This window comes from Sturnira hondurensis, unplaced genomic scaffold (assembly GCF_014824575.4).
Source record: "Sturnira hondurensis isolate 20B ecotype Veracruz unplaced genomic scaffold, ASM1482457v3 Scaffold0006413, whole genome shotgun sequence".
Taxonomy (NCBI): Eukaryota; Metazoa; Chordata; class Mammalia; order Chiroptera; family Phyllostomidae; genus Sturnira; species Sturnira hondurensis.
Window position 1 is genome coordinate 40,603,778 of NW_028079044.1, and position 23,718 is coordinate 40,627,495.

A 23,718-nucleotide genomic window follows, 5' to 3' on the forward strand; every position below is an offset into this window, starting at 1 on the left:
CTGAGCTGGGCGATATGTCTCTTTTTGTGGGTTTTCACATCTTTTTGCCATTGCCCATTGGTATGAGTGTTACCTCTTGCTGTGAAACAAATCACCCCCAAACTTGGTTGTTTGAGACAACAATGATATGTTCTTTCTCTGGATTCTGTGGGTTGCGTGGCTTTTTCTTGGGCTTATTCATGTGCTTGCTGGAGGGTCAGCTGGCCTGGAAGGCCCCGGAAGCCTGGAAGGACAGCCCCCTTCACGTGTCCGAGAATTTGAGCTGGCTGTTGTCTGGGCACCTCAGTTGTCCTTTTGGCCTCTTTACCTCCAGTAGCTGAGACTTGCTTCTGTACAGGGTGGTCTCATCGCAGCATTGCAAGGGGTCCGGGTGGGAGTGGCAAGGCCTCTGAAAACCTCACTTTGGAAGTCTCACATGTCACTGCTGCTGCATGTAGTTTGTCAGTGCAGTTCACCACCCAGCCCAGGTTCAAGGAAAGGGATACAGGGTGGTCTCATCCCAGCATTGCTGGGGGTCCAGGTAGGGGCCTCTGAAAACCTCACTTTGGAAGTGTCACTCCTGCTGCATGTAGTTTGTCAGTGCAGTTCACAACCAGCCCAGGTTCAAGGAAAGGGGGAGTAGACTCGGTCTTTTCAGGGGAGAAGCACTGAAGTCACACTGGAAAGACACGAGAGGAGCTCGCCTGACCATCTTTGCACATTGTCGCCTATAGAATGTCTTTGTGATTCTGTCACTTATGTTGATGGATATGTAGCAATTGTCCTTTCCATCTCCTAGGAAGAAGGGTCATTAGTATATTAAACATAAATACTCAGTGTGAAAGCATATAGTTATATACTTAGGTCCTTTTTTCCCCAAAGATTTTTGGTGATCACAGCAAGCCAGGGAAGGAAGTAGACTAGATCGCGTCCTTTGTGTTTACTGTGAGTTTGGGCACACTGAAGCAGTGGGAACTGGTGTGATTAGCTTGGGGCAAAGCCGTCTGGGTGGGAGGCAAACCCGTGCAGGGTGGCCCTCCGGCTGAGGGGGGGGTCAGTAGCACTTCACACTATTAATGCCGACCATAACGGGCACCTACAAAAGGCCCGTTGTATATGGATGCAGGAGAGCATGTTTATGGTCCCGGTGGGGTCTGGTTTTGGAGGTGTGGTGAGGACAGAAGCTAGAGAACTTGAAAAGTGAATGGGTGTGAGAAACGAGCTATGTCGGGGAGTGGTGTCGGAAGGGAGTAATTTATAGCGTTGCTGTAGTCTGTTTGGGCTGCTTAGACTGACGGCTTGAACAACAAACACTTATGTTTCATAGTCTGGCGGTTGGGACATGTAGGATCAAGGGGCTGGCAGACCTGGTGTCTGATGGAAGGGCTGTCCTGGATTTGTAGGCAGTGGTCTCCGAGTGTCCTCACAGAGAGAGAAGACAGGAGCAAGCTCTCTCACGGCTCCTCTTGTAAGGCTGTTAATGCCATCAGGGGAGCCCCGCCTGCATGAAATAATCACCTCCCAAAGCCCATCTCCAAGTACCGTCACACTGAGCATTAGTGTTGCAATACGTGAATTTTGGGAAGATATAAACTTTCAGTCTGTAGTGGTAGTAGAACCAATTCTCAGTTGAACAACAAATTGGGAAATGGATTAATGACTTTGGGAAGAAATACTAGGATTTTTTGAAAGGTAGGGTGGGGCTTGGTCAGTATATTATAACTCCTTTTCAAGATGCTAAAATGAACAGTCCGTTAATGCTAGAGTTTTGGATCGCATTTGGTTTTTTTCCTAATTACCAGGAGAAAATGCATCTTGTTTACTTCTGAAGCTCATCCTTCTGTTAAAAATTACATTTGTGGCAGCACGTGACAGCCACATCTGTCTGTCTAACTGCCTTGCTGCGATGACTCACAGAAGCCCATGACGTAGGATTTCAGATGAGCTCTTTTCCTTTTGTGTAGTTTTATTTTTCGTCCCCTTCTTCCTCACAGGCTGATGAGCCCTGAAAACACACTCCTGCAGCCTCGGGAAGAGGAAGGGGTCAAGTATGAGCGCACCTTCATGGCATCTGAATTCTTGGATTGGCTGGTTCAGGAGGGTGAGGCCACCACCAGGAAAGAGGCAGAGCAACTATGCCACCGGCTTATGGAACATGGCATCATCCAGCATGGTGAGTGTATGGGTCAGCTTTTGCTGCGGTAACAAGCAGGCCTAGAATCTTGTGGACTACCACCCCAAGCATTGACTTTCTCACTCATAGGTCTGTCAGGCCACGGTGCCTCTGCTTGGGCTCAGCTTAGCTTGTCCCTAAGCTAGGGGTCAAATTCAGGTCCATGTTCCGTGCCTTCTCATTTTGGTCCCCAGGCTAAAGGAATTTTCACTCTCTAGGATATGTCATTTTTACAAATGAGGGTGGAAGCTAAAGAGGGCAGGCAGATTCTTGTAGTATCTCCAAAAACATTACTACTCCCATATCCAACTGGCTACAGGAAGTCACCTACTCAAGTCTGAAGGGGCAGTAATGCCTCTCACAAGGTGGGTGGCAAGGAGAGAATGAAAATTTGCTGAGCTAGAGAGGGGGTTGGGGAACTAGGTGGAAAAAGTGAAGGGATGAAGAAGTATAAATAGGCGGTTGCAAGATGGTCATGGGGATGCGAAGTACAGCATGGGGAATACAGTCAGTAGGACTGGGATAGCTGCTCATGGTACTGGCTGGGTCCTGGGAGTATCGGGGGAAACACTTGGTAAAGTACGTGATTGTCTAACCACTACGCTGTACGCCTGCAACGAATACAAAGTAATATGAATGTAAACTTTAGTAGAAAAATAAATTCCACTGTTGTAAAGAAAAAGAAATTTTAAATTTAAAAAAAAGAAAATGTGTGGAAACATGCATAGTAGAAGCTGCCACAGTGAAGAAATAATCCAAATGGCCTTGATAAAAATTTTTTAAAGATTTTTTAAATTTATTTTTAGAGAAAGGGAAAGGAGGGAGAATCAGAGGGAGAGAAACATAGATGCGTGGGAGAAACATTGATCCATCGCTTTGGGCATGCGCCCTGACCTGGGCCTGCCCCGCAATCCCAGTGTGTGCCCTGACCAGGAATCAAACTTGTGACCTTTAACCTTGTGGGAGGACACTCAAGCCTACTGAGCCATGCCCATCAGGGCCATAAGACTTTCACTTTCCTTTTTGGGGGCTCAATCAAAATGATGCAATATAACCCCTTGGTTAAGAACTACATCAGTTCTCTATTATTGCATGTAAGGAATGACCCCAAAACTTAACGGTACAGAACAATAGTGAATGTTTATTACTCACACAGCTTCCGTGAGTCAGGAATTTGGGAGAGGTATAGCTGGGTGGTTCTGTCTTGCATCCTTCATGAGGTTGCAGTCAAGAAGTTAGCAGGCCCCAAGTCTTCTGACGAGCTGGCGGATTTGCTTCCACCACGGCTCACTCATTGGTCTAACAGGTTGGTGCTGCCTGTTGGCAGGAAGCTTCAGTCCGTTGCTATACGGGCTTCATTGGGCTGCTTGGGAATTCTTATGACATGGCTACTTAGCCTTTTCTAAAGGGAGTTGTCCAAGAGAGTGCAAGACAGAAGCCACCATGTCTTCTAACTGAGCCTTGGAAGTCACAGTCTTATTCTCAGAGCTCTGTTGGTTACCAGGTCAGCCCGATTCAGTGGGAACACTGGGAGGCAAGGATCACGGCAGCCGTCTTGGAGGCTGGTTGTCACGAGAGTGTCATCTCTGGAATCCCAGTCCACCAGTTACTAGCTACTTGCCTTCTCTGATCTGTGAAATGGGAATACCTGCATAGGGTGGTTGTAGGAATATATGGGGTTAGATATAAAGTACTTGGTTCAGTACTCTGTTCTTAATAAGCTGCTCAACAATTTATTAATGTAGCTGTGAGGTGTAGGCTTAGAATAGTGAGAAAAGGGCTAGGAACCAGTTAGGCATGTCAGCCGAAGTCAAGATGAAAGATACTACTTGAGTCATTCTTGTGGTGGACTCCCAACTCCCACTTCTGGGTCGGCCTAGGATTTCTATTCCCAAGGTTAAGACGATTACAATGGAATTGTAGTGACAGATGAAAGAAGTTCCTGAAATTATGTGGAGCTGTGTTTTACATACAGCAGGTAACAACTCTTTCTGTAGGGGGCTCTGAAGTAAATTTAGGAGCCATTCTCAGCAATGAAAAAAGAATTTAAATAGACTAGACTGGACTCTTAACTACTCAAAATGTGGGCGTGGACCCAGAGTGTCACAGGGAGCACGACAGAAATGCAGGCTCTGATTCTCCCCAAGCCCTGCAGGATCGGATCCATACTTTAGCATGACCTCCAGGTGATTTGAGATGCCCTGCACTGGATTTTACTGGAATAGGAAATATCAGAGCATATTTTATGGAGGAACGTTAAGTATTATTTCGCAAACCTTTATTTTTGGGGTAGACACTGTATAAAATATGGGCATGTTCTCGTGTGTATTAATTTGCAACATTAAAAACTGGGTGGGGGTGAAGTGTTTTGGGAGCCACTGACCTAGAGGCATTGACTAGAAAGGCCCTCAAGGTGCCTCGTGTGCTCTGGGGCGTTCCCTATTCGATGCTGCTGCCGTCGGACTCACAACTGTTTATTAGTGGTCTCATGTGTCTGCTGTTGGGCTCAGGTCCCTGAGGTGGAAGGTAGGTAGAAAGGTGTAGTGCCAGTGTGGTTGGTGGCCTTCAACAGCTTGTTGGGACAGCGAGATGGACACAGAAGCAATTAGAGGACAGTAGAAGGTACATGGAATGGGGGGGGACACCCCCCAAACCGGGATTTATTTAGAAACAATTGTGTGTTTATTCGTACATGTTTAAACTTCAGTCACCTTCAAAGTACTCTCCCTTTGATGCAATATACCCATCAAGACATTTTTTTTACTACTTAGAACAGTTTTTGAACTTGTTGATTTTGATGCTTTTAGTGCTTCTGCTGTTTTGTTTGTTTGCTTCACCTCTTGCATATGGTAAAATGCTTCCCTTTGAGGACTTTTTGCATCTGCGGAAACAAAAAGTAAGTCACTTGAGGAGAGATCAGGTGAATAGGGAGGGTGGGGCATGAGGGTCATGCCTTTTTTGATCAAAAATTGCTGAACACTCAACATGACATGGGTGGATGCTGTAAATTGTCATCATGAAAAGGGCAAACATGTTGAAAGAGTTTTCAAAAAATTTTCCCGGAAGCCAAACGCAGCCTCTGACAACGACACCAGCTGGTACACTGATACAGATGGGCTCCTAGAGCATCCATCTAGTGAGGGGAAGCCTGTACTACAAGGGGCCCTCCCTCCAGAAGAGAATTCTAGTTTCTTTTGTGTCCCTGCTCACATAGCCAGGGTTAGAAATTTGGATTTTGTTCCCAAGGCAACAGGAAACCATTGCAGGGCTTTGAAACGTATCAATTAAGTGGCTTGGGAGTATGGTTTAGGCATACTTCTTAGGGCCCTCAGACGTGAGCTATTCCACGTGATCTGCTCAACTCTGAATAACAGTGAAGACTTATAGAGCTTTATATAGACCAGCTAACGGTTCTAATCACTTACTCATTTACTCATTTATTCTACTCAGTAACTTCACGAATTAGATATCATAATTTTTCTCATTTTTTAGATGAGGTTAGGTACTTGCTGAAGACGAGAGTTGGTAAATGGTAGATTCAGGACTCAAATCAAGGCATTTTGGCTCCTAATCACGAAAGAAGATTGGATGCTAATTATAAGCTGTACTAACCAGGAAAAAAATTCTCAAGTTGTATGCACCAGCTCACACAGTCTGGCAGATATTGCAACTAAAATTTGTAAGCTTGTAAAATATGCAGGATTCTTCTCGCAAATCATCGTCACTAGGTACCTTGAGATTTTTGTGTTACTTTTGCAAATGTGATTAACACATTTCCGTGCTCATATTAACTGTCTCCCTGAACTGCTTTAGTTTTCTTATCCTTAAATGGAGGGAGATAGAAACGAGATAATCACGTGCGCAAATTGCTCACAGCTGCAGCAGCTGACCCTGGGTAATCAGGCGGCTGCTGCTGTGTCCAGGCGTATAATTTCCTCTTTTAAAGATTTAGTCAAAGCACTTCAACAATTTCAACACTTCATCAAGCCGTCTTTCTTTTTCTTTTGTTTCAGAAATATATTTATGTAACATTTTGCAACACGCAGAGCAGTTTTACACACATTATCTTTTTTAGTTCTCCCAGCTGCTTGAGGATGGTTGGGATTGTCCCATTGTCCTTTAAAAGACAGGGGCTCAGACGTTCACTCTGGTGGCCATGAAGAAACAACGGGGGGGGGTGCAAAGGGAGCTGGGTGCTGGATCCAGACAGGCATCGCCCGTCTTTCCAGTAATGAACATCACTGACGGAGCTCAGCCTAAGCCTGGAGTATCCTTGGCAAAGAAAGAGAGAGGGAAGGAAGAATGGCAGGAAGGAAGAATGGAAAAAGTAAAAGGCACTGATGATTGACACTAAAATCAAGATTGTAGCTTGCCCAAGATCATAGGCTATTACGGAAAAAAAAATTATTCTGACACTTGTTAGTAAGGAAAGGCTTTGTTCAAGACAGTTGCAACAGGGTAAGAGGTTCAGTGGGTGGGAATTTATTCATAGGAGACGTCAAGGGGAGAGGAATTCTTGCCAAACCAATCTAAGAGAATTCTTGCTAAAGGCAGGTCAAGGACTTACATGTCAAAAATGGAAGATGAGGAACTTGATCAAATATCGAGGGTGCTCTGATAACCACGGCGGGGGGGATTCTCACTAAGTTGATTTAGCAGAATTCTCTGCTAAGACTGGACCTTGTGGGCCCAGGTGCTGGAAACTAGTGACTAAGGGACAATTATTTGCAGCCACCTGCAGCCAGATAAATCAGCTCCAGCTATTTTCTGCCTATACAGAAAATGTAACATTTGGAGTTGCGATCTCCAAATGTTAAACTCTTGAGAGTGACTCTGATTGGCCAAGCCTGGGCCTGGGGAGCATTGTTCTACCAAAAAAAAATTTTTTTTGGTTGGGGAAGTTCTGTTACAGCAGAGAAATGAGTGCTTAGCAGGCTAAAACAAGAGACAGATGGCTTTTCTTACTGTTCATTTAATCTCTCCAAATTAATGCACTCGGTATTGTTATCCCTGATCCAAATAACAACACTGAGACATTTGCAATTAGCATAATCATTCTCAGCTCCTAAATGTTAAACACTGAATAGAAAAACACGAAGCCTGGGTAGAATGTATTTTCTTAAGCAAATTTCAGTGACGTTTTAAGCATAATCTTATGTCAGCAGCTGTTAATCTCATGTAATTTTTCCCTTTACTTTCTCAATTTGGAGTTTCTGGGAATTTTCCCACTGGGCCCTCTGATATGTGTTGGCTCTGTTTTACTTTTTATTGCAGCTGAATCCCGAGCAGGAGGGGAAATGGACACGGCCAGGCCGATGTTGCAATGCAAACACAGAGGACAAGGTTGCCTGGTAAAGTCAAGGGCGCACACATTGGCGCACAATATAGTGTTGGTTTTGGTTAAAGAAAAAGCAGTCCGTAGCTGCACCCAGCCTTACTTTTTAGAATGTGTGAAGGGAATGAGAGATGCGTTATCTTACGTCATCTTCTAAAAAAAAGAGGTGTTATGCAGAGAGCTCAGAGGCCTTCTGTGAGCAGGGCTCTAACTGAACGTAGTTCTCTTCTTCCTTGGCATCCTTATGACTCCTCACGTGTACAGAGTCAGATCTTCTAGATAAGCACCTAGTTTGTCATTGAATCCTGTGCTCCTACCGACTGCTGTCTCACTTCTGACAGCCTGTCTGTCACTCAGGGTCCCCGGTCCTTCGTCATCCTCAGTTTGCCCAAATGCAACGTTGTTACGACAGTATGAGGCAGTCTTAAAACACAACCATACTATCTATGGCTGAATGTACGGAAGGTACGCAGGCATGTTTTAAGTGCCCAGCTTGGCCTCCTGTGGTCCTGTGAGGACTGAGTTGGATTTCAGTGGTCATTTTTAGCGGGACAGATAGGCCAGGGTCTCAGGTTTACTAGAACATATCAGAGTCTCCTGGGTGGAATGCACAGTTCAGACTGCTGATACTACATGGCTTTCCCTTTACCCTCCTGGTCAAAAAGCGGTGTGGTGTTATTGGGTTCTGGTTACTGATGCACATGAACTTGACCACAACCCTGAAGGCAGGGCTGGGAAGGTGGGACAGAAAGTTAAGAGACTGTCCTTTAAGATACGGGTATCAAACTCATTTTCACCAAGGGCCACATTAGCCTCATGGTTGCCTTCAAAGGGCTGAAATAATTTTAGGTTGTATAAATGTAACGACTCCCTAACTGTTAAGGAGTTGAAATTACATTCGGCCCTTTGAAGGCAACTGCAAGGCTGATGTGGCCCCCGGTGAAAATGAGTTGGACACCCCTGCTTTAAGAAATGAAATCTCCATTCTGTTTACTGTCACAGGCCTTTTTTCTAGCTGTGACTTAGCGTCGTTCTTGAGTGGGCTTCTTGCGTCAGCCCCTTCCCACTCAGAAGCTGGCAACTCAGGCCCCGAATTCCTGGCTCCGCCCCAAGCCTTCCTTGGGCTGTGACACGATTATTGTCACAGCCATTTCACACTCACTTCCCTGCTTTCTCTCACAGTTCTTCCTGTTGAGATTCTTCCTCTAGACACTCTGGCTCTGGATTCTTCCCTGCCCTCTTTATTTGACTCAGTTTCTTTTAGGCTATGTGCCCGTCTCAGACGGTGCGTCTGGATTATTGTTTGCATTCAGACCTACAGTTCTTTGGAAGTGTTCTTTCTTTCTCTACTGCTACCTCCTCCCCTCTTCAGCCTGAAATGAACAAACAGATTAAAGGATGTTAATACCATGGAGTGATTAGTAGGTATAAAAATGACCACATATAAACTCTCATCAGTGTGACTATGGAACAGTATTAAGTTAAAATGTAAGATGGAATCACGTATGTGTACACACATTCTGATTACGGTTGGAAAAATAGGTGTTTTCTAATATTCATAGCCAGTTCTAATCTAACTTGAAGAATGATTGTTTTATAAAAATTAAATGTTATTTTTAAATGGACAAAATTGTAAAGGCTCTAACATTATCTAGCTTCCCCTGCCCCCCAAATCCTCTCTGTCACTTTCTCTCTTCCTTGTCCAAGTGAAGACATTTGACTACCCAGGAACCCAACCCTCCCCTCCCCCGTCCTCTCTCCTTCCATCCCAGGAATGATCTGTATTCTTTGCATTTCCTTTTAGCCACTTCCTTGGCTGTTGACCAGGTCTTAGTCTGATTGGCAGTTGCCAAAGCCACCATGCCAGTGGAGAGGGGTGGTTGTTGGTTTTGCCCACGGGCTCACCCCTGTCTCTCTGAAGTCCTCTTCCCCGGCTGCTGAGAGCGTAACCCCAAACGGGGATTCCTGTGAGTGAAAACACAGTGTGCTTCGTCCTCAAAATGAAGGAAATGGGACGGGGGAGAGAGGGTAGAAGAAAAAACAGACGGCGGCAACAGAGTTCTTGATCACTTAGTCATCAAGCTCAGGATAAGAATTCCTTCTTTTTTCTTCTTTTTTTGAAGGTATAATAGATTTTAAACTTTCATCTTTTTTTCTTTTTATCTTTATTTGTTTATTTTATTGGTTTTCAAATACAGTTGTCTCCATTTTTCCCACACCCCCACGCCCTACCCACCCCCACCTTCCTGACAGTAATACCCAAAGTGCTACCCGTAAGGGGGTGGACTTGTCTGTTGCTTAGCCGGTCTGCTCCCATGGGATTACCAGTCTCTAGACAGGTATTCCAGTAGAAATATGATATAAACCACAAATGCAATCCATGTTTCTAACTTAACATTTTCTAATGACCATAACAGTAACAGTAGAAAAAGGTAAAATCAATCTTAATATATTTCAACTCACTCTCTCTAAAATGTTACCATTTCAGAATGTAAGCAATAGGAAAAACCCCAGTCAGCTGTTGTACACTGTTTGCTGTATGTTCAGTCTTTAAAATTCAGCGTGTATTTTACACCTAACCTCTCATCTCTGCTCGGACCTTGTGCGGTCCCTAGTTCCTCATCTGTAAGGTGGGAATAATTGTAACAGCTCTCCCCTTGTGCTGCTGTGAGGACTACAGGATACAGTCGTGCAGTGCTGCTTAGCACAGGGCACGGAGGGTCACTCAATCAATGTTCGCTGAGTATTGCCATTGTTATCGTTGTTATCACCACCCCCATCATCAGATGCCTTGGTGGATGCCAAGAGCTTAATATAAGTTGGATGACCTCATCCGTTGCTGATCTTAAACAGTAGCTTATATATACTCTGTGCTGAATATATACTTGTTACATAAACCAACACTGAAGTGCTTTAATTAGGCCTTTGGACGTATACCAATTCCAAAAGATCTAGAATAGAGTTGCAGAGTTCTTTATTGCAATTATGTATCCGAGGTGTTGCATTTGCGAGACAGCACGTTTGTGTTTAGAGCTCTCTGCACCTCCGTTCTGATCTGGTCTCTGCACCACGAATCTCGCGTCTGAAGAAACCTGCTCTTTGCTCTGAATTTTACCTCCAGTAGTAAAGGTTCTGGTCTTTGGAACGCACTCGCTGTTACTTAATGATGCAAAGAGAAGAATAAAATATAATTTGAGTTTCCTTCTTCTTCTTACCTTTACAGTTCTAAACCTGTATAGTCACAAAGTTGTGTTTTGATTTCCTTCCTTCCTGCTATCTTTTAAAAATTTAATTATTTTTACTTTTCACTTACAGTTGACGTACAATATTATATTAATCTCAGGTACGTAGCGGTGATTAGACATTGTGTAACTTACGAAGCGATCACCCCCACAAGCCTATTAACCCTCTGGCACCACACATAATAATTACAATGTTATTGACTATATTCCCTATGCTGTACTTTACACCCCTGCTTGCTCTCTTTACTAAGGTTACTTCACATCCTCTTTCCTCTTTTCTTTCTCATCCTGTCTACTCCCTTCAATCCATTAAATAAGTGTAATTGCATTCTAACTTTGTGAGTGAGAAGCATTTTGTTTTAGTAATATCAGTTAATAGGACTTTATACCTTAGAAACAATTTCCTGCTTTCATATCTTCTTCTTAATGCTGCCAGTGCTCAGGAAATAATTATTTTAGTTCTCTGACTCACTGTTGTTATTGCCTTTTGAAGAGATTCGTGTCCCAGGCTCTGTCCTTATGTGGCGTAGGCATTCAAACACAATTGCTTAATGTTCTTGAATTGAGGACTTCTGCTGCTTTGGGAAACCAGGCTCTTTCAGCTCCTGCCCCCCATTAGGCTGGTTTAGATGAGTAGTTATGGCCTGAAGTGTGGCTCAGATTTTCTTTCAAAAAAAATAGTTTTAACCTGCTGTTGTAGTTAATTCTCTGTTCGTGTTTTCCACCCAAGATTAAAAAACATAATGCTAATATTTTTCAGTGTTGATGACTTTTTCATATGCCGAATATTTTAAATGATATGTAATGCTTGCACTGTGGAAGAACTCAGACCTAGCAGGAGCAGGGAGGCAGAAGCGTGCATATCCACCCCAGGACGCGGGAAGCCACGGACAACTTTGAGGATGTCAGCAGGAAAGTGGCAACATATTCACACACACAATTTAATTGCTTTTTAGAAACACTAAGTCTGAGGACGAGGTTGGAGTTTGGTGGTCTCCATAAGTAATGTCAGTAGGTCCTGAGTGGTTCTTCTCGGAGGAGAGGCAGGGATCAGAAAGAGATAAAGAAAGCAAGAGGAAAGGAAGCACGTGGTAGCACAGGATGACGTCTGTGGTGGCCCAGAATGATCCTTCGGCCACCGTTGATCACCGAGTGAACTGGTGGGCCACACCCACCTCCGCTGGGATGTGGGATGTAGTGACGACAAGAGTCTAGTCATGGCAGCTAGTGAGGGTCTTCCGTCTTTAAGGGGACCTGGGAGACCTGTTGGCTCTGACAGTGGTGTGCAGCTGTAGTCATGGCCCCTCAGCCTCCTCCTTGCTGACCTTTCTTCTTCTTCTTTATAACAGTCATTATCCTTATTCCCCGGTCTCTTTATCTGCTAAATTGCTTATGTGGTTCCCAGATCCAAGACCACCCTTTAAAAAGTTTTCATGACATGCCATCCACGGAACTGCTGGTGTCCGAACGTTCTCTCCCCCCAAGCCCGCCCCAGCCTTATCACACTGTTGGATTCAGTTCCCTCGTTTTCACGCTGCCTGTTGTGATGTGTCATTTGCCAGCAGACATTTCAAGGATGGATGAGAGTATGTGACCTTCCTCCCTCCAACTAGATCAGTAGCTTTAAATGTCTTTCATACTCAGCCAAGCTTGCAGGAATCGAGATGATAAGTTTTCATTCGTGGACTATATGTGTGAGTGGAGCAGAAGCCAATCTCCCCCCTTTTAGATAATCAGCTTTGAAAAAAAAAAGTGTGTCTGCTAAAAATCAACCTAATAATTTATAAGGGGAAAATGTAAGAAGAAGATTACTTTCTACTTTATCCATAAGAAGAAGATTGCAGCTCCAACTGCATCACTTTTTGGAAGGAGGGGAAGCATCTCCCTCATGCTTTCTGGAAGGGAAAGACACACGGTGATTAAGGATCTGTTTTCATTTACCGAATGTCAGCAACACTGTGGGTTCAGTGCTTCCAGAGCCTCTGGGTTCCTAAGCAGTGAGATCCTCTCCTGTTTACATTCTTTAGCTTTTTGGCTACGTCTGCATTTCCTCCTATTTTATGTCTCACTGACTATCAAGCCAAGCCCCTAGAGAATCGCCCCCATGCAACAGAGAAGGCTTGGAAAGTCCCAGAAATTATAAATTGGACAAGTACAAAATTGTCAGTTTTCAGTTACCGGTGATGACAAGAGTGTAACTACCAGAGTAATAGTCACTGAATGTCAGCTTTGAACACCACATCACTTACTCATGTCTTCCTGCTCAGAGGTTCGTATTCTCAGGGAACAAACAATGGAATTTGTTAAATTATATATGTCACAACATTTACTATAGTATAAACGTCCTGTCTAGCATTGAGATCAGGGGAAGGAAGAATTGGAACAACCAAAATTTACAGACAGCAATTACTGTGCTCCTGAATTTTCATTTCCTTTAATTCCCTAACCCCCTCTCCCCCAACTTAGGTTGTGTTTTATGTTTTATAAAGACCCAGTGGCCTATGTAACAAAGGAGTTTTGTATTTGTGTGGAGATGTCACGTTGAAGTGTAGAAAGAATCTACTCTTCTCTCTTTGGAATATAAACTATGTCATTTAGCTGTTTAATTCTTGAGGCTCTACACATATAATTTATGCTGTGTATATAAAAAGGAATCTTTGGCTTTCTGAAAGCAGTTACTTCCTTGCTTTCCTTTGACTTCCAAGATGTAAGTATCTTCTAGTGGGATATTTGCCAGACTTGATCTGGATGTCTGGTTAAGATTTCATAGTTTTCATGAGTGAAGAGGTGACGGAAATACTCGTGGGAGGTGGACAACGTGTTCTTTACAAGAAGGGCAGGAGAGAAATGGGTTCTGTGCGGGACCTTAAATGGCCAAAGGCTGAAGTCAATCTTTAGGAGCCTGAGGACACTAAAAACACTGTATATTAGATGTCATTTTGAATCTCTTCCATAAATTATCCCATTCACAGCAAAACTATGCAAAAAAATATTGAACCTTACAATGGTCAGTACGTTCCCCCCCTCCAAAAAAAAACAGCTAGTAAAAGTGGCCAAAATGGAATCAAACTGAGATAATCTGACTCTAGAATCTTTGCCTTTCATTGCGTGACTTTATTTTCTAAACATGTAGGCATATGAGAGTTTTCAGTAATGTCCTAGCTCAATTCGTTTGTTCTTGCTTACGTGAAACAAAGTCTCTTGTAGCAGATTTTGGTGCTGACGAGCTTTTGGAAGGATGAGGCAGAGAAAGTATCACAGTCCAGTCGAAACGCTAATACAGACAACCGGGGCATGTGCACTGAGCAGGTTCTCCGATTGCTGACGCGATGAGTGAAGGTTAGGTGTGGTTGATGGATGTCTGCCAACCTTTGTGACTCTGATTGTCTGTGTTACACCTAGGGCTGGGTTCACACACAAAGCAAATATTTGAAGCTCAGTGTTCAGGTCGTTACACTTTCAATGGGGGGGGGGTTGGAAACGAACACTCTTTTAAAACAAAATAATTTATTGACAACAACGTAGGTGACACAGGCAGTTGTCACTTCTCTATTCCGAGAGGAGAACTTAACTCCATCTGTGCCACCCACACAGCTGGAGGACAAACACATGGAGACCCTTGTTTCAGAGCCTGGCTGCTCCCAGGCACTAAAACCTAAACAAGCCCTTGAACAGGGAAGCGGGGCATTAAATGCAGCGCCTCGTAAAATCGAATCCCCATAAACCAAATGGCAGTCTGTCACCGCTAGGCGGTAACAGTAAAAACAGCAGTGGCTGTCAAATAATACAGGTACAGATGTATTTCACTTTTAAAATGGAATTTTATTTTTATTAAAATGTAGTTACTATAAAATATGACATGAATTTCAGGTGTAAGACATTGTGATTCAAAATGTATACCCATAATACGGTCATCACCACCATGAGTCTAGGAACCACCTGCTGTAAAGGTGCTAATTGTTGAGTTTTTATAGTCTGCTGGGCGGTGTGCTTAACAAATGTGGTCCGCTACTTCCGGTCCTTGTTTTCTCTGAGTCGATCGTCTCAGAGACAATGTGCTGTGCAAGGGCTATTTCTGTTTAATTCTTGTGTGCTGTCTCAGATGGTGTTCACTCTGTGCGGGATCAGTGGCGCAGAGCTGCAGGGCAGGGGGTGAAGAAAGGGTGTGAATGAAACGCTGGGTAGGTAGGTAAAGTCCGGGGAGATCAAATTAGCAGTCAGATTGCCACCTCGATTAAAAATGTTTAAAGTACTTTTATGTGTCATGGAATTTGTTTGGATTCAGAATGCTTTTTCTGGATTTGTTTATTCCAGAGCTGATGTTTTGGGTGGTTTACTGTATGAAGGGAAAATAGCAGGTGTTAATAAATGTATATGGAGCTAGGTATTTTCAGGTGCTAATTTAAGATACAGTTGCCAGAGTCAGTTTTTAAAAATGACAATAAATCCTGAAAAGTGGCCAGAAATAAAAAGTTATCGAGGAAAATTTGTAATCGTATTATTGAACGTAGTGATGTGGTCAATTTATGTAAACATTTGACTGTCCACAAAAGAGCTATTTTAGATATCGTATCAAAATGTAATTGGCTCATCTCTGGTCCCAGGTGCCTTCTTCATCTACCGAGTCCAATAATGTATCCCTTACTAAGAACAGGCAGAGTTCTACCAGTGAGTTAAGTGTATGGGTCTTTGTGGCCAACATTCTTCATTTAGCCAAAGGGACTATGAATCATTTAAAGACTATGAAACACTGATGCGAATCATTCTACTCAATGTGGTACTCGTTTAATAGGGACTCCCCTTTCTGAAGCTCTGATATTCATGTAACTGGAAAAGTTATTAACTAATAAACATGGGTAATACATACAACTCACAATCCTAGATTGCATTTGCTGGTGTTTCCCTTAGAAGGGAAATTATTTGTGAAATACCCAAGGAGGCCATTGAATCAGTTAGCATTGCTGATTTGTTAAGAAAGGAATTAATAAGATACTTATTTTCCTAGTGGTTTACAGAATTTTGAATTTCACAGTCCAAAAAAATTTTTTTCCAAGAATGAATACTTAGAAAAAAACTGTTTTTACTGTTGTTTCATAAAACACTGGACAAGAAAAGTACCTGGCATGTAGTCCTGCTAACTCAATAAATGTCAGTTGAACAAATGGATGAATGAATGAACAACCAAAAAGTTGTGATGATATAATTTCAGGAGGAAGCCTTTAAATAGAATGTGCTTAGTTATAGGAGAAAAACAAAAACAAAAAGCCTTGTCGTTAATGTTCCAATAACCCCCAGCAAACTCTTTTTCTTTTTTAAAAGACTTCATTTTTTAGAGAAAAGGGAAGGGAGGGAGAAAGAGAGGGAGAGAAACATTGCTCCTACTCACCGCCACCACCAGGGGTTTGGCCCACAACCCAGGCATGGGCCCTGACCGGGAGTCGGACTGGCGACCTTCCCGTTTGCAGGATCCACTGAGCCACAATCAGTGAGGGCTCCAGCCAACTCCTCGGGACCTACCATCAGCCCCCAGATTGGTCTGGGGGGAACTGCTGTATAGACCAGCAACTAGAAAGTTCAAAGTTAGCTGTGTTCTGGACATGCTGCTTATTCCTTCCAGCCATTCACTGAGCACCTTCATTCTGGGATTTGAGGATGCCCCAGTGATCCAGACACACTCTGGACTGCCAAGCTGAGTGACCTAGTTGGGGGAACAGGTGTGCTCCCTGCCATCTAACCCCACCCTCATATTAACCAACAATATGGGTCACAAGAAGACTGCCTATTGCTAAGTGTGTGAGTGGCAGAAAGAAAATAAAGATCAATTCTATGGTGAACCTGGGAGTGAGTGTTAGATAACATTTTATTCTAAATTTCGAGTCTTTTCCAATCTCTTGGGGCCTATGTTTCTAGGTAAACATGTTTTGGGGGGATTCAGAAGCCTTAATTGTGTGGCATTGGGCAAGTTACTGAACTAACAAGTTCAATTTTTGCATTGGAAAATGAAAATAATAGTAATATCTACCCCACAGAGTTGTGAGGAAACTACAATATTTATAAAGTGTTTAGTACAATGGCAAGCAGTGAGCTCCTGACTTCCTTATTATGACTAAACTTCAGCAGGGTGGGCTAGAGCAGGCAATCCGCGGGCACTCCAGTGTTCACAAGCATTGTCGGGCTGAGGTAACTGCACCTCTCACAGAAATCAGGGGGAAACTCTACCTGTGATCACCTGAGATGTGCTGCAGGGAGATGGAAAGAATATTTGACTTGGGGTCAAAAGCTGGGTGGTACCAGTGCCTCTTCCAGGAACCAGCTGGTGTATCGTCCCAGTCCCTTCAACTGTAAGATGGAGGAGGCCAAACCATCCTATCCACCCGAAGCAATCTTTGTTCTGTTGCCTTTTACCTTCTCATGCCTTGGATCTGATGATTGATTTGGGTTTTTCCTCTGTGCTGCCAAACAAGCTTCTTGTATGTGTGCACTTATATTTCCGTTAGTGACAATTTTTGCTGAATCCTGATTCACCCACAGGTGAATTTCTATAGCACTTTGCATATGATTTCCTTAAGACACCTGAAATTTCTGTCTTGTGCTACAGGTACACATGAGCATGTCTTACTTTCTCTGCTAGACTTTAAGCTTATTGAGAGCAAGAATTTGTTGTATCGCTAACTTCTCTTAGTATTTCTAGCTCTCAGAAGAATGATGATTTATTTTTTACATGATTGGCCTCTAGGTGCTCTTAGTATAAATGATTGAGAAGGTGTCAATATTTTAATACTGGTAAAAAAGGTGAAATATGTATCTCTCCATCAGGTTTGGTAATTGCCACTCCTGGTTTTTGTTCAACATAATTAGATGGGCGGATGGAAAGATATATAGTTCTATTTTATTAAAGTCAGGGAAGCTTTTTTGTATTTTCCAGTTTTTAAAAATGAACATGTAAAATTTTGTGATTAGAAAAGTAAGATATTTTTACAGACTGGAACTGGATTTAAATACAATAATAGATTCCCCCCTGCCCCAGCCACCCCATCCATTTCATTCCCCACATTTAAGCTCTACGTGAAGAATGTGAATGAGACATTCAGTCACGGGTGGACATTTATGAAGTGTTGCTGTTTGGCCAGCTCATACAGAGCCCACTTTTCTTCATGTTTATGTGAAGAACTGTTTTAGAAATTGATATTTTAAAATGCATATAGCATGGTTTATTTGACACAACACCAAAAGCACACATGACAAAAGAAAAAATAAATTTAAAAAATAAAAATAGAGAAATAGACATCACCAGGATTAAAAAACCTTTCTGCCTCAGATGATGGCATCAAGAAAGTAAAAAGACAGCTTACAGAATGGGAGAAAATATTTGGAAACGATTCGCCCAAAAAAAGGCTTGAGTGTAAAATGCATAGAGACCCTGGCTGATGTGGCTCAGTGGATTGAGTGCTGGCCTGTGAACCAAAAGGTCGGAGCGCCAGAGTAGCCCCGCCCAGGCTCCCCTTCCATCCCCTGACTTCCCAGGGAGCCAGAGCAGCCCCACCTAGGTTCTTCTGTTGCTTCTTATCCTAAGCCCTTCTTTGTTTCATGCCCCAACTTTAATTGTTTTTTTAAAAAGTAAATATACAGATGGGAGATAAGTATATGAAAAGATGCTCAACATCATATGTCGTTAGGGAATTGCAAATCTGAATGATACATTCACGACCCACCTATCAGAATGGCCCAAATCCCAAACACCCATGACACCAAATCTGGAGAAAAGGCGGAGCAGCAGGGTGTGGGGTGTGGGGCAGATGGGGTGCAAAACGGCACGGCCACTTTGGAAGACAGTGTGGCAGTTTCTTATAAAACTAAACAGACTCTTGCCATATGATCCTGCAATCATGCTCCTTGGTATTTGCCCAAAGTATTTGAAAACTTATGTTCACACGAAAGTCTGCACACGGATATTTATAGCAGCTTTATTTATATTTACAAAACTTGGAAGCAACCAAGATGTCCTTCAGTAGGTGAATTGGTAAATAAACCATGACACATCCAGACGATAGTATATTATTCAGTGCTAAAAAGAAATGAGCTATCAAGCCATGAGAAGACATAGAAGAACCTTAAACACATATGACCAAGTGAAAGAAGCCAATCTGAAAAGGCTTCTATAAAATGCCGACTACATGAGATTCTGGAAAAGACAAAACTATGAAGACAATAAAAAGATCAGTGGTTGCCGAAGTTAGGGAGGATACAGTGATGAACAGGCAGGGCATGGGGGATTTTTTGAACAGTGGTATTACTCTGCACATAATACTATAATAGTCGATACATGTCATTCATCAAAATGTATAGAATGTATGTATAACACCGAAGGTGAGCCCCACTGTAAACTGTGGACCCTGAGTGATGATGATGTGTCAGTGTAGTTCCATCAATTGTAACTAAGTGTAACAGTTTTGATATTCGACAGTAGGGGAGGTGGTGTGGTGGGGGTGGGGGCTGGGGAAGAAAGTGTGTGAGAACTCTTTGTGCTTTCTGCTCAATTTTGCTGTGAACCTAAAACTTCTTTAAAAAAATAAAATCTATTAATCCCTCTGGGGGGGACTTCCAAAGCCCAGATACCCCTTTCAATTTTTATCCACCATCTGTGGGTCTGGGACCAGGCCATTCCTTGTCTCCACCCCTCCTGCCAGACTCGACGTGGCTTCTTCTTTATATCCTTAGTTGTAGAACTTTTGTTCAGGTAGATTTCAGGTGGTTCTGAATGCTGGTGTAGCTTGTTTGTATCGAATATTTCGGATGCGGCTGGGGAAGGATGGGAATAGCGCATTTACCTACACTGCCATCTTTTTGCCTCTGGTGGCTGGAGTTTTCTAGTTGCAGGGCTCGGTGGCCAGGATGCCAGGTAGTCGTCATCTGTCGTTTCTTCTCCCCAGTGTCCAACAAGCACCCATTCGTGGACAGCAATCTTCTCTACCAGTTCAGAATGAACTTCCGGCGGAGGCGGAGGCTCATGGAGCTGCTCAATGAGAAATCCCCCTCCCAGGAAACGCATGACAGTCCCTTCTGCCTCAGGAAGCAAAGCCACGACAATCGGAAGTCTAGCAGTTTCATGTCAGGTAGGTTGGTTCCATAATCCATTTGATTGCACGCTTTGGGCTTTTGACAGATAGTACAGTAAGAACTCCCCTGTGTGAAATTCTGTTCTCTGGAAAATTTTTGTTTATTCATAACCCAAAAGTATGCCAAAGAAAAAAAAAACAAACAAACACAACCAGATTGTTCCCAAGGCATCAAATCGGAGATCATGAAGTCTTTTAGAAAATTATGTATTTGAATCATAGAAGACTTCCCAAGCTCTCACTCCTACCTCACTTATTTACTTTTTGTTTATAAATAATTATTATCATTGGTTATCCAGTGTTCTAAATCACAGCATTGAAAAGCTATCTATTTTAAGGATGAATGAAGACTTTTGAGGGCGTATGTAACTAAAAGGCAACTGAGATCAACCCATTATGAAAGGGTGACACCGAACAAAGAGAAACTAGGACAACCAGGTGCCTCACAAGGCACAGTACATTACCTGTGGGGGCAGACAGTCTCATCCTGACAATTGACCCTGACAGGGATGATGGTGACTGATGTTCACCAAGATGACTGCACTCATTCAGAGGAGGTAAACTCGATGTGTCGCTCTGTGTAAGAGGCTGAGGTGCTTTAAGGGGCATCTTAGCTCCTCTGTAAACTTGGCATTGGCTGTGGTTGGCCTAAAGTCTGGAAGCTCTGGACTTAACCCGAGGGCAAAGTGACAGTGGGTGTCTAGGTTATGTGTAGAAAGTGACAGTGAGAACACCTGTGACTCTATTGAGAATTTCCTGTGACCCATCACTGAGTCGAGCTTGGCTGCATGAACTTTCTCGTTTAATTCTCACAACTACTTGAAGAGGAAAGACTTTTTCTTCTGCAAAGAGCATTCCTCTGCAGAAACTATTCAGATGATCCAGAAGACTTTTGGGGACGATGTGTAGCACAAATGAAAGTGTGGCACAAATGCTTCGAAGTGGCCGTAAGATCAGGACCATGTTAACTGCGCTTTTCGATTGGGAAGGTGTTGCCCATCGCATGTACACACCTCCAAGCCAAACAATTAATAAGGAGTGCTACCTCAATGTTCTTTGTTGAGAGATGCAATATGCTGAAAATGGCCATAGCTATGGGAAACAGGTGATTGGCAGCTTCATCACGACAATGCACCCACTCATGCATCACATCTTGTGCAGAGTTTTTTTGGCAAAATATCAATTTACCTAGGTGACTCAGGCCCCCTGCAGCCCAGATTTCATGACCTGTGACTTCTGGCATTTCCCAAAACTAAAATTACCTTTGAAAGGGAAGTGATTTCAGACTGTCAATGAGATTCAGGAAAATATGACAGGGCAATTGATGGCGATTCCAGCAAAGGATTTTGCTGAAGTGGGAGGGATGCTGGGAGAACTGTGTGAAATCCCAAGGTGCCTACTTTGAAAGGGAGGGAGACATCACTATCCTCTGTACAAAGTTTCTTGTGTCTTGTATCTTCTTCAGTTAATACCTCAATTTTTCCTAGCACATGGTTGGATACTCTCTAGACAGACTTGTATCCCTGGTTCCCCTCCCCCTTGTTGAGAGCCAGCCAACTTCGTGGCAGAAGGACCCAGATCAGATCATTGAAGCCTCTGACTCACATCCCCTTCCAAGCCTAAATATGTGTATTTTAATCTCCTCTTCCGTCGCCCTGGGTGATTCATGATTTCATATGAAATCAGGTGATGCTTATTAGTATTGTGATTCATTAAATGTATAGCCAGCACTGAATTTACTTTCTACCAGGGACTGCTCAGCACAGGCTTAGTGGTTCTTGAAATGATGTTTTATGTCACTGAGTACTTGTGCCTACACTAAAGAATCCACTCCTTGCACCAATCCTGAGATGGCATTATTCCCAGTGTACAGCTGGGAAAATTGAGGCTCCCAGAATGGAAGGGAATGGCCTCACGTTGTGCAATTGGTGAGTGGCAGAGTTGCTACTCAAATCCTCGCTTTTCTGACTCTGCAGTCAGACTCCTTTTTCTGGCACGGGTGACTTTCCTCACTGAGCCTCGCAGCTGAAAGCCCGAAGGCCCTAGGGACACCCCCCCCCCCACACTCAGTGACCCTGTGCTTTGTGCCCGCAGTCAGCCCCAGCAAGGAGATCAAGATCGTGTCTGCCGTGAGGAGGAGCAGCATGAGCAGCTGTGGCAGCAGTGGCTACTTCAGCAGCAGCCCCACGCTCAGCAGCAGCCCCCCCGTGCTCTGCAACCCCAAGTCTGGTGAGTGGCCGGAACATAGCCCCCCTTTCTGACTGTGACCTTGGGGGACTTGGGCAGGTGTGCAGGCTGGGTTCCCTGGGAAGCAGATTCTCAGACGGAGGGAGACCAGTGTGTGGGGATCTTATTACCACGTGTCCTTGGGTTCAAGACCTATGGACTGGAAGGGAGGGACGTGTGGGTTTGGCAGTGGAGAACTGAACTGCAAGCAGTCTCAATGAAGGCCCCCAGGGGGGCTCTGGGGTTGGGATGGCCCTTCAGAGTAGTCCAGATTTGGAGCAAGGTGGCATGGCCTTTGTGCCCTCATGTTGAACAGTCATTGAGTATTGGCTGTCCCTGGGAGGAGGGCATGACCTTGAGCAGGAGAGAGAGTTGCAAAGACAGGTGAGGGCATGGGCAGTCTGAGAGCTGTCTGCCATTAGCAGTCCCAGCAGCCGGGTCAGTCCTGAAGCAGGGTCTGAGCAGAACGTCAGTTCTCCACACATCAGGGGAAGTCGGATTTCCCAGCCCGCAACTGAGGCAGACATCTGTGGGGCCCTGCACCCCTAAGAAAGAAGCATAGTCTACGTGAACCCAACGATACCTGGAATTGACCCTTGGTGCCTGATGGTTTCAAACTCTGCTCATCAACCTTTATGGCCTTTACACTCCAGAAAAAATCTAGGCACAAAAATTGTTGATGAACTTGACTTTAAGAAGCAATCCTTCCTTGACTTAATTAGTTTTTCAGCCCCATAGGAACCTGTAACCCATTGGTCCTACCAGCTTGTCACTGCCCTCTTGCTTTCCTTTACCCTGCTCCATTGCCTCTTCCTTCCATAGCTCTGTACGTTGGGGCCAGGCTCACTTATGTCCACTAATATTCTCTGTCTTTACTCCGCTGTCGTATAAACTGTGAGGTGGGGACCTTCCCCACTTTCGTTCACTGGTGGTCGCATGTGAGGGTTCGGTAAAATATCTGCTGAATGAATGAATGGACAAGGACTCAGAAGGGGCCACCTTGACATTGTGTCTGCCTTACAGTGTTAAAGAGACCTGTCACTTCTGAGGAACTCCTGACACCCGGAGCCCCGTATGCAAGGAAGACATTCACGGTAGGCTCATCCACTGGATTTTTCTCCTGTGCTGCTTGTTTTTCTGGACCATGTCCATGTGTCATTGTGTCCATGTGTGTTTCACAGATGGACTTCAAGAATCTCTTAATTTTCCTTTTGTTTTGGCATAATTATAATAGTGGACTTTCTTGACCCTTAGGCACTAGAATACTTTAGGATTTGACATGTATTATTAATGTAGCATTTTAAACTCCTTTTGATGCGTCCTTAAAAAACAATTCTCATTGTGTACTTACTATAATATAATTATAGCTTTTAGGGCAAATGGTAGTACAAATACTGTCCACAGTTCCTTCTGTGTTACAGTTAAATCTACAAATTGTTGAGCCATGAGGAGAGCCTCTAGGCAGAGAAAGAAAACTGTGGGACACATTGGTCTACCATAAGGAATAGTGCTCTTGACCATGTGAGTAGGCCTTGAGTTATCCAAGCAAGCACCTGATTGATGGGGCGGGGTGCACCACACACCTGGGAGCTCCTCCTGACTGCCTGCCCCTTCTTGGAGGTCCTTCAGCCGTCCTCCCAGGCCTTC

The 23,718-nt window shown here is 43.8% G+C and overlaps 1 protein-coding gene across 1 annotated transcript in view; it reads left to right on the forward strand.

Moving 5' to 3' along the window:
• Nucleotides 1-23,718, forward strand: part of DEPTOR (DEP domain containing MTOR interacting protein) — a 115,873-nt gene that overhangs the window by 56,543 nt on the left and 35,612 nt on the right. The window contains exons 4-7 of the mRNA XM_037048453.1: nucleotides 1,974-2,152; nucleotides 19,660-19,842; nucleotides 21,940-22,074; nucleotides 23,095-23,165. Of these exons, the coding sequence (XP_036904348.1) occupies nucleotides 1,974-2,152; nucleotides 19,660-19,842; nucleotides 21,940-22,074; nucleotides 23,095-23,165 (568 nt within the window). The remainder of the gene's footprint in view (nucleotides 1-1,973; nucleotides 2,153-19,659; nucleotides 19,843-21,939; nucleotides 22,075-23,094; nucleotides 23,166-23,718) is intronic.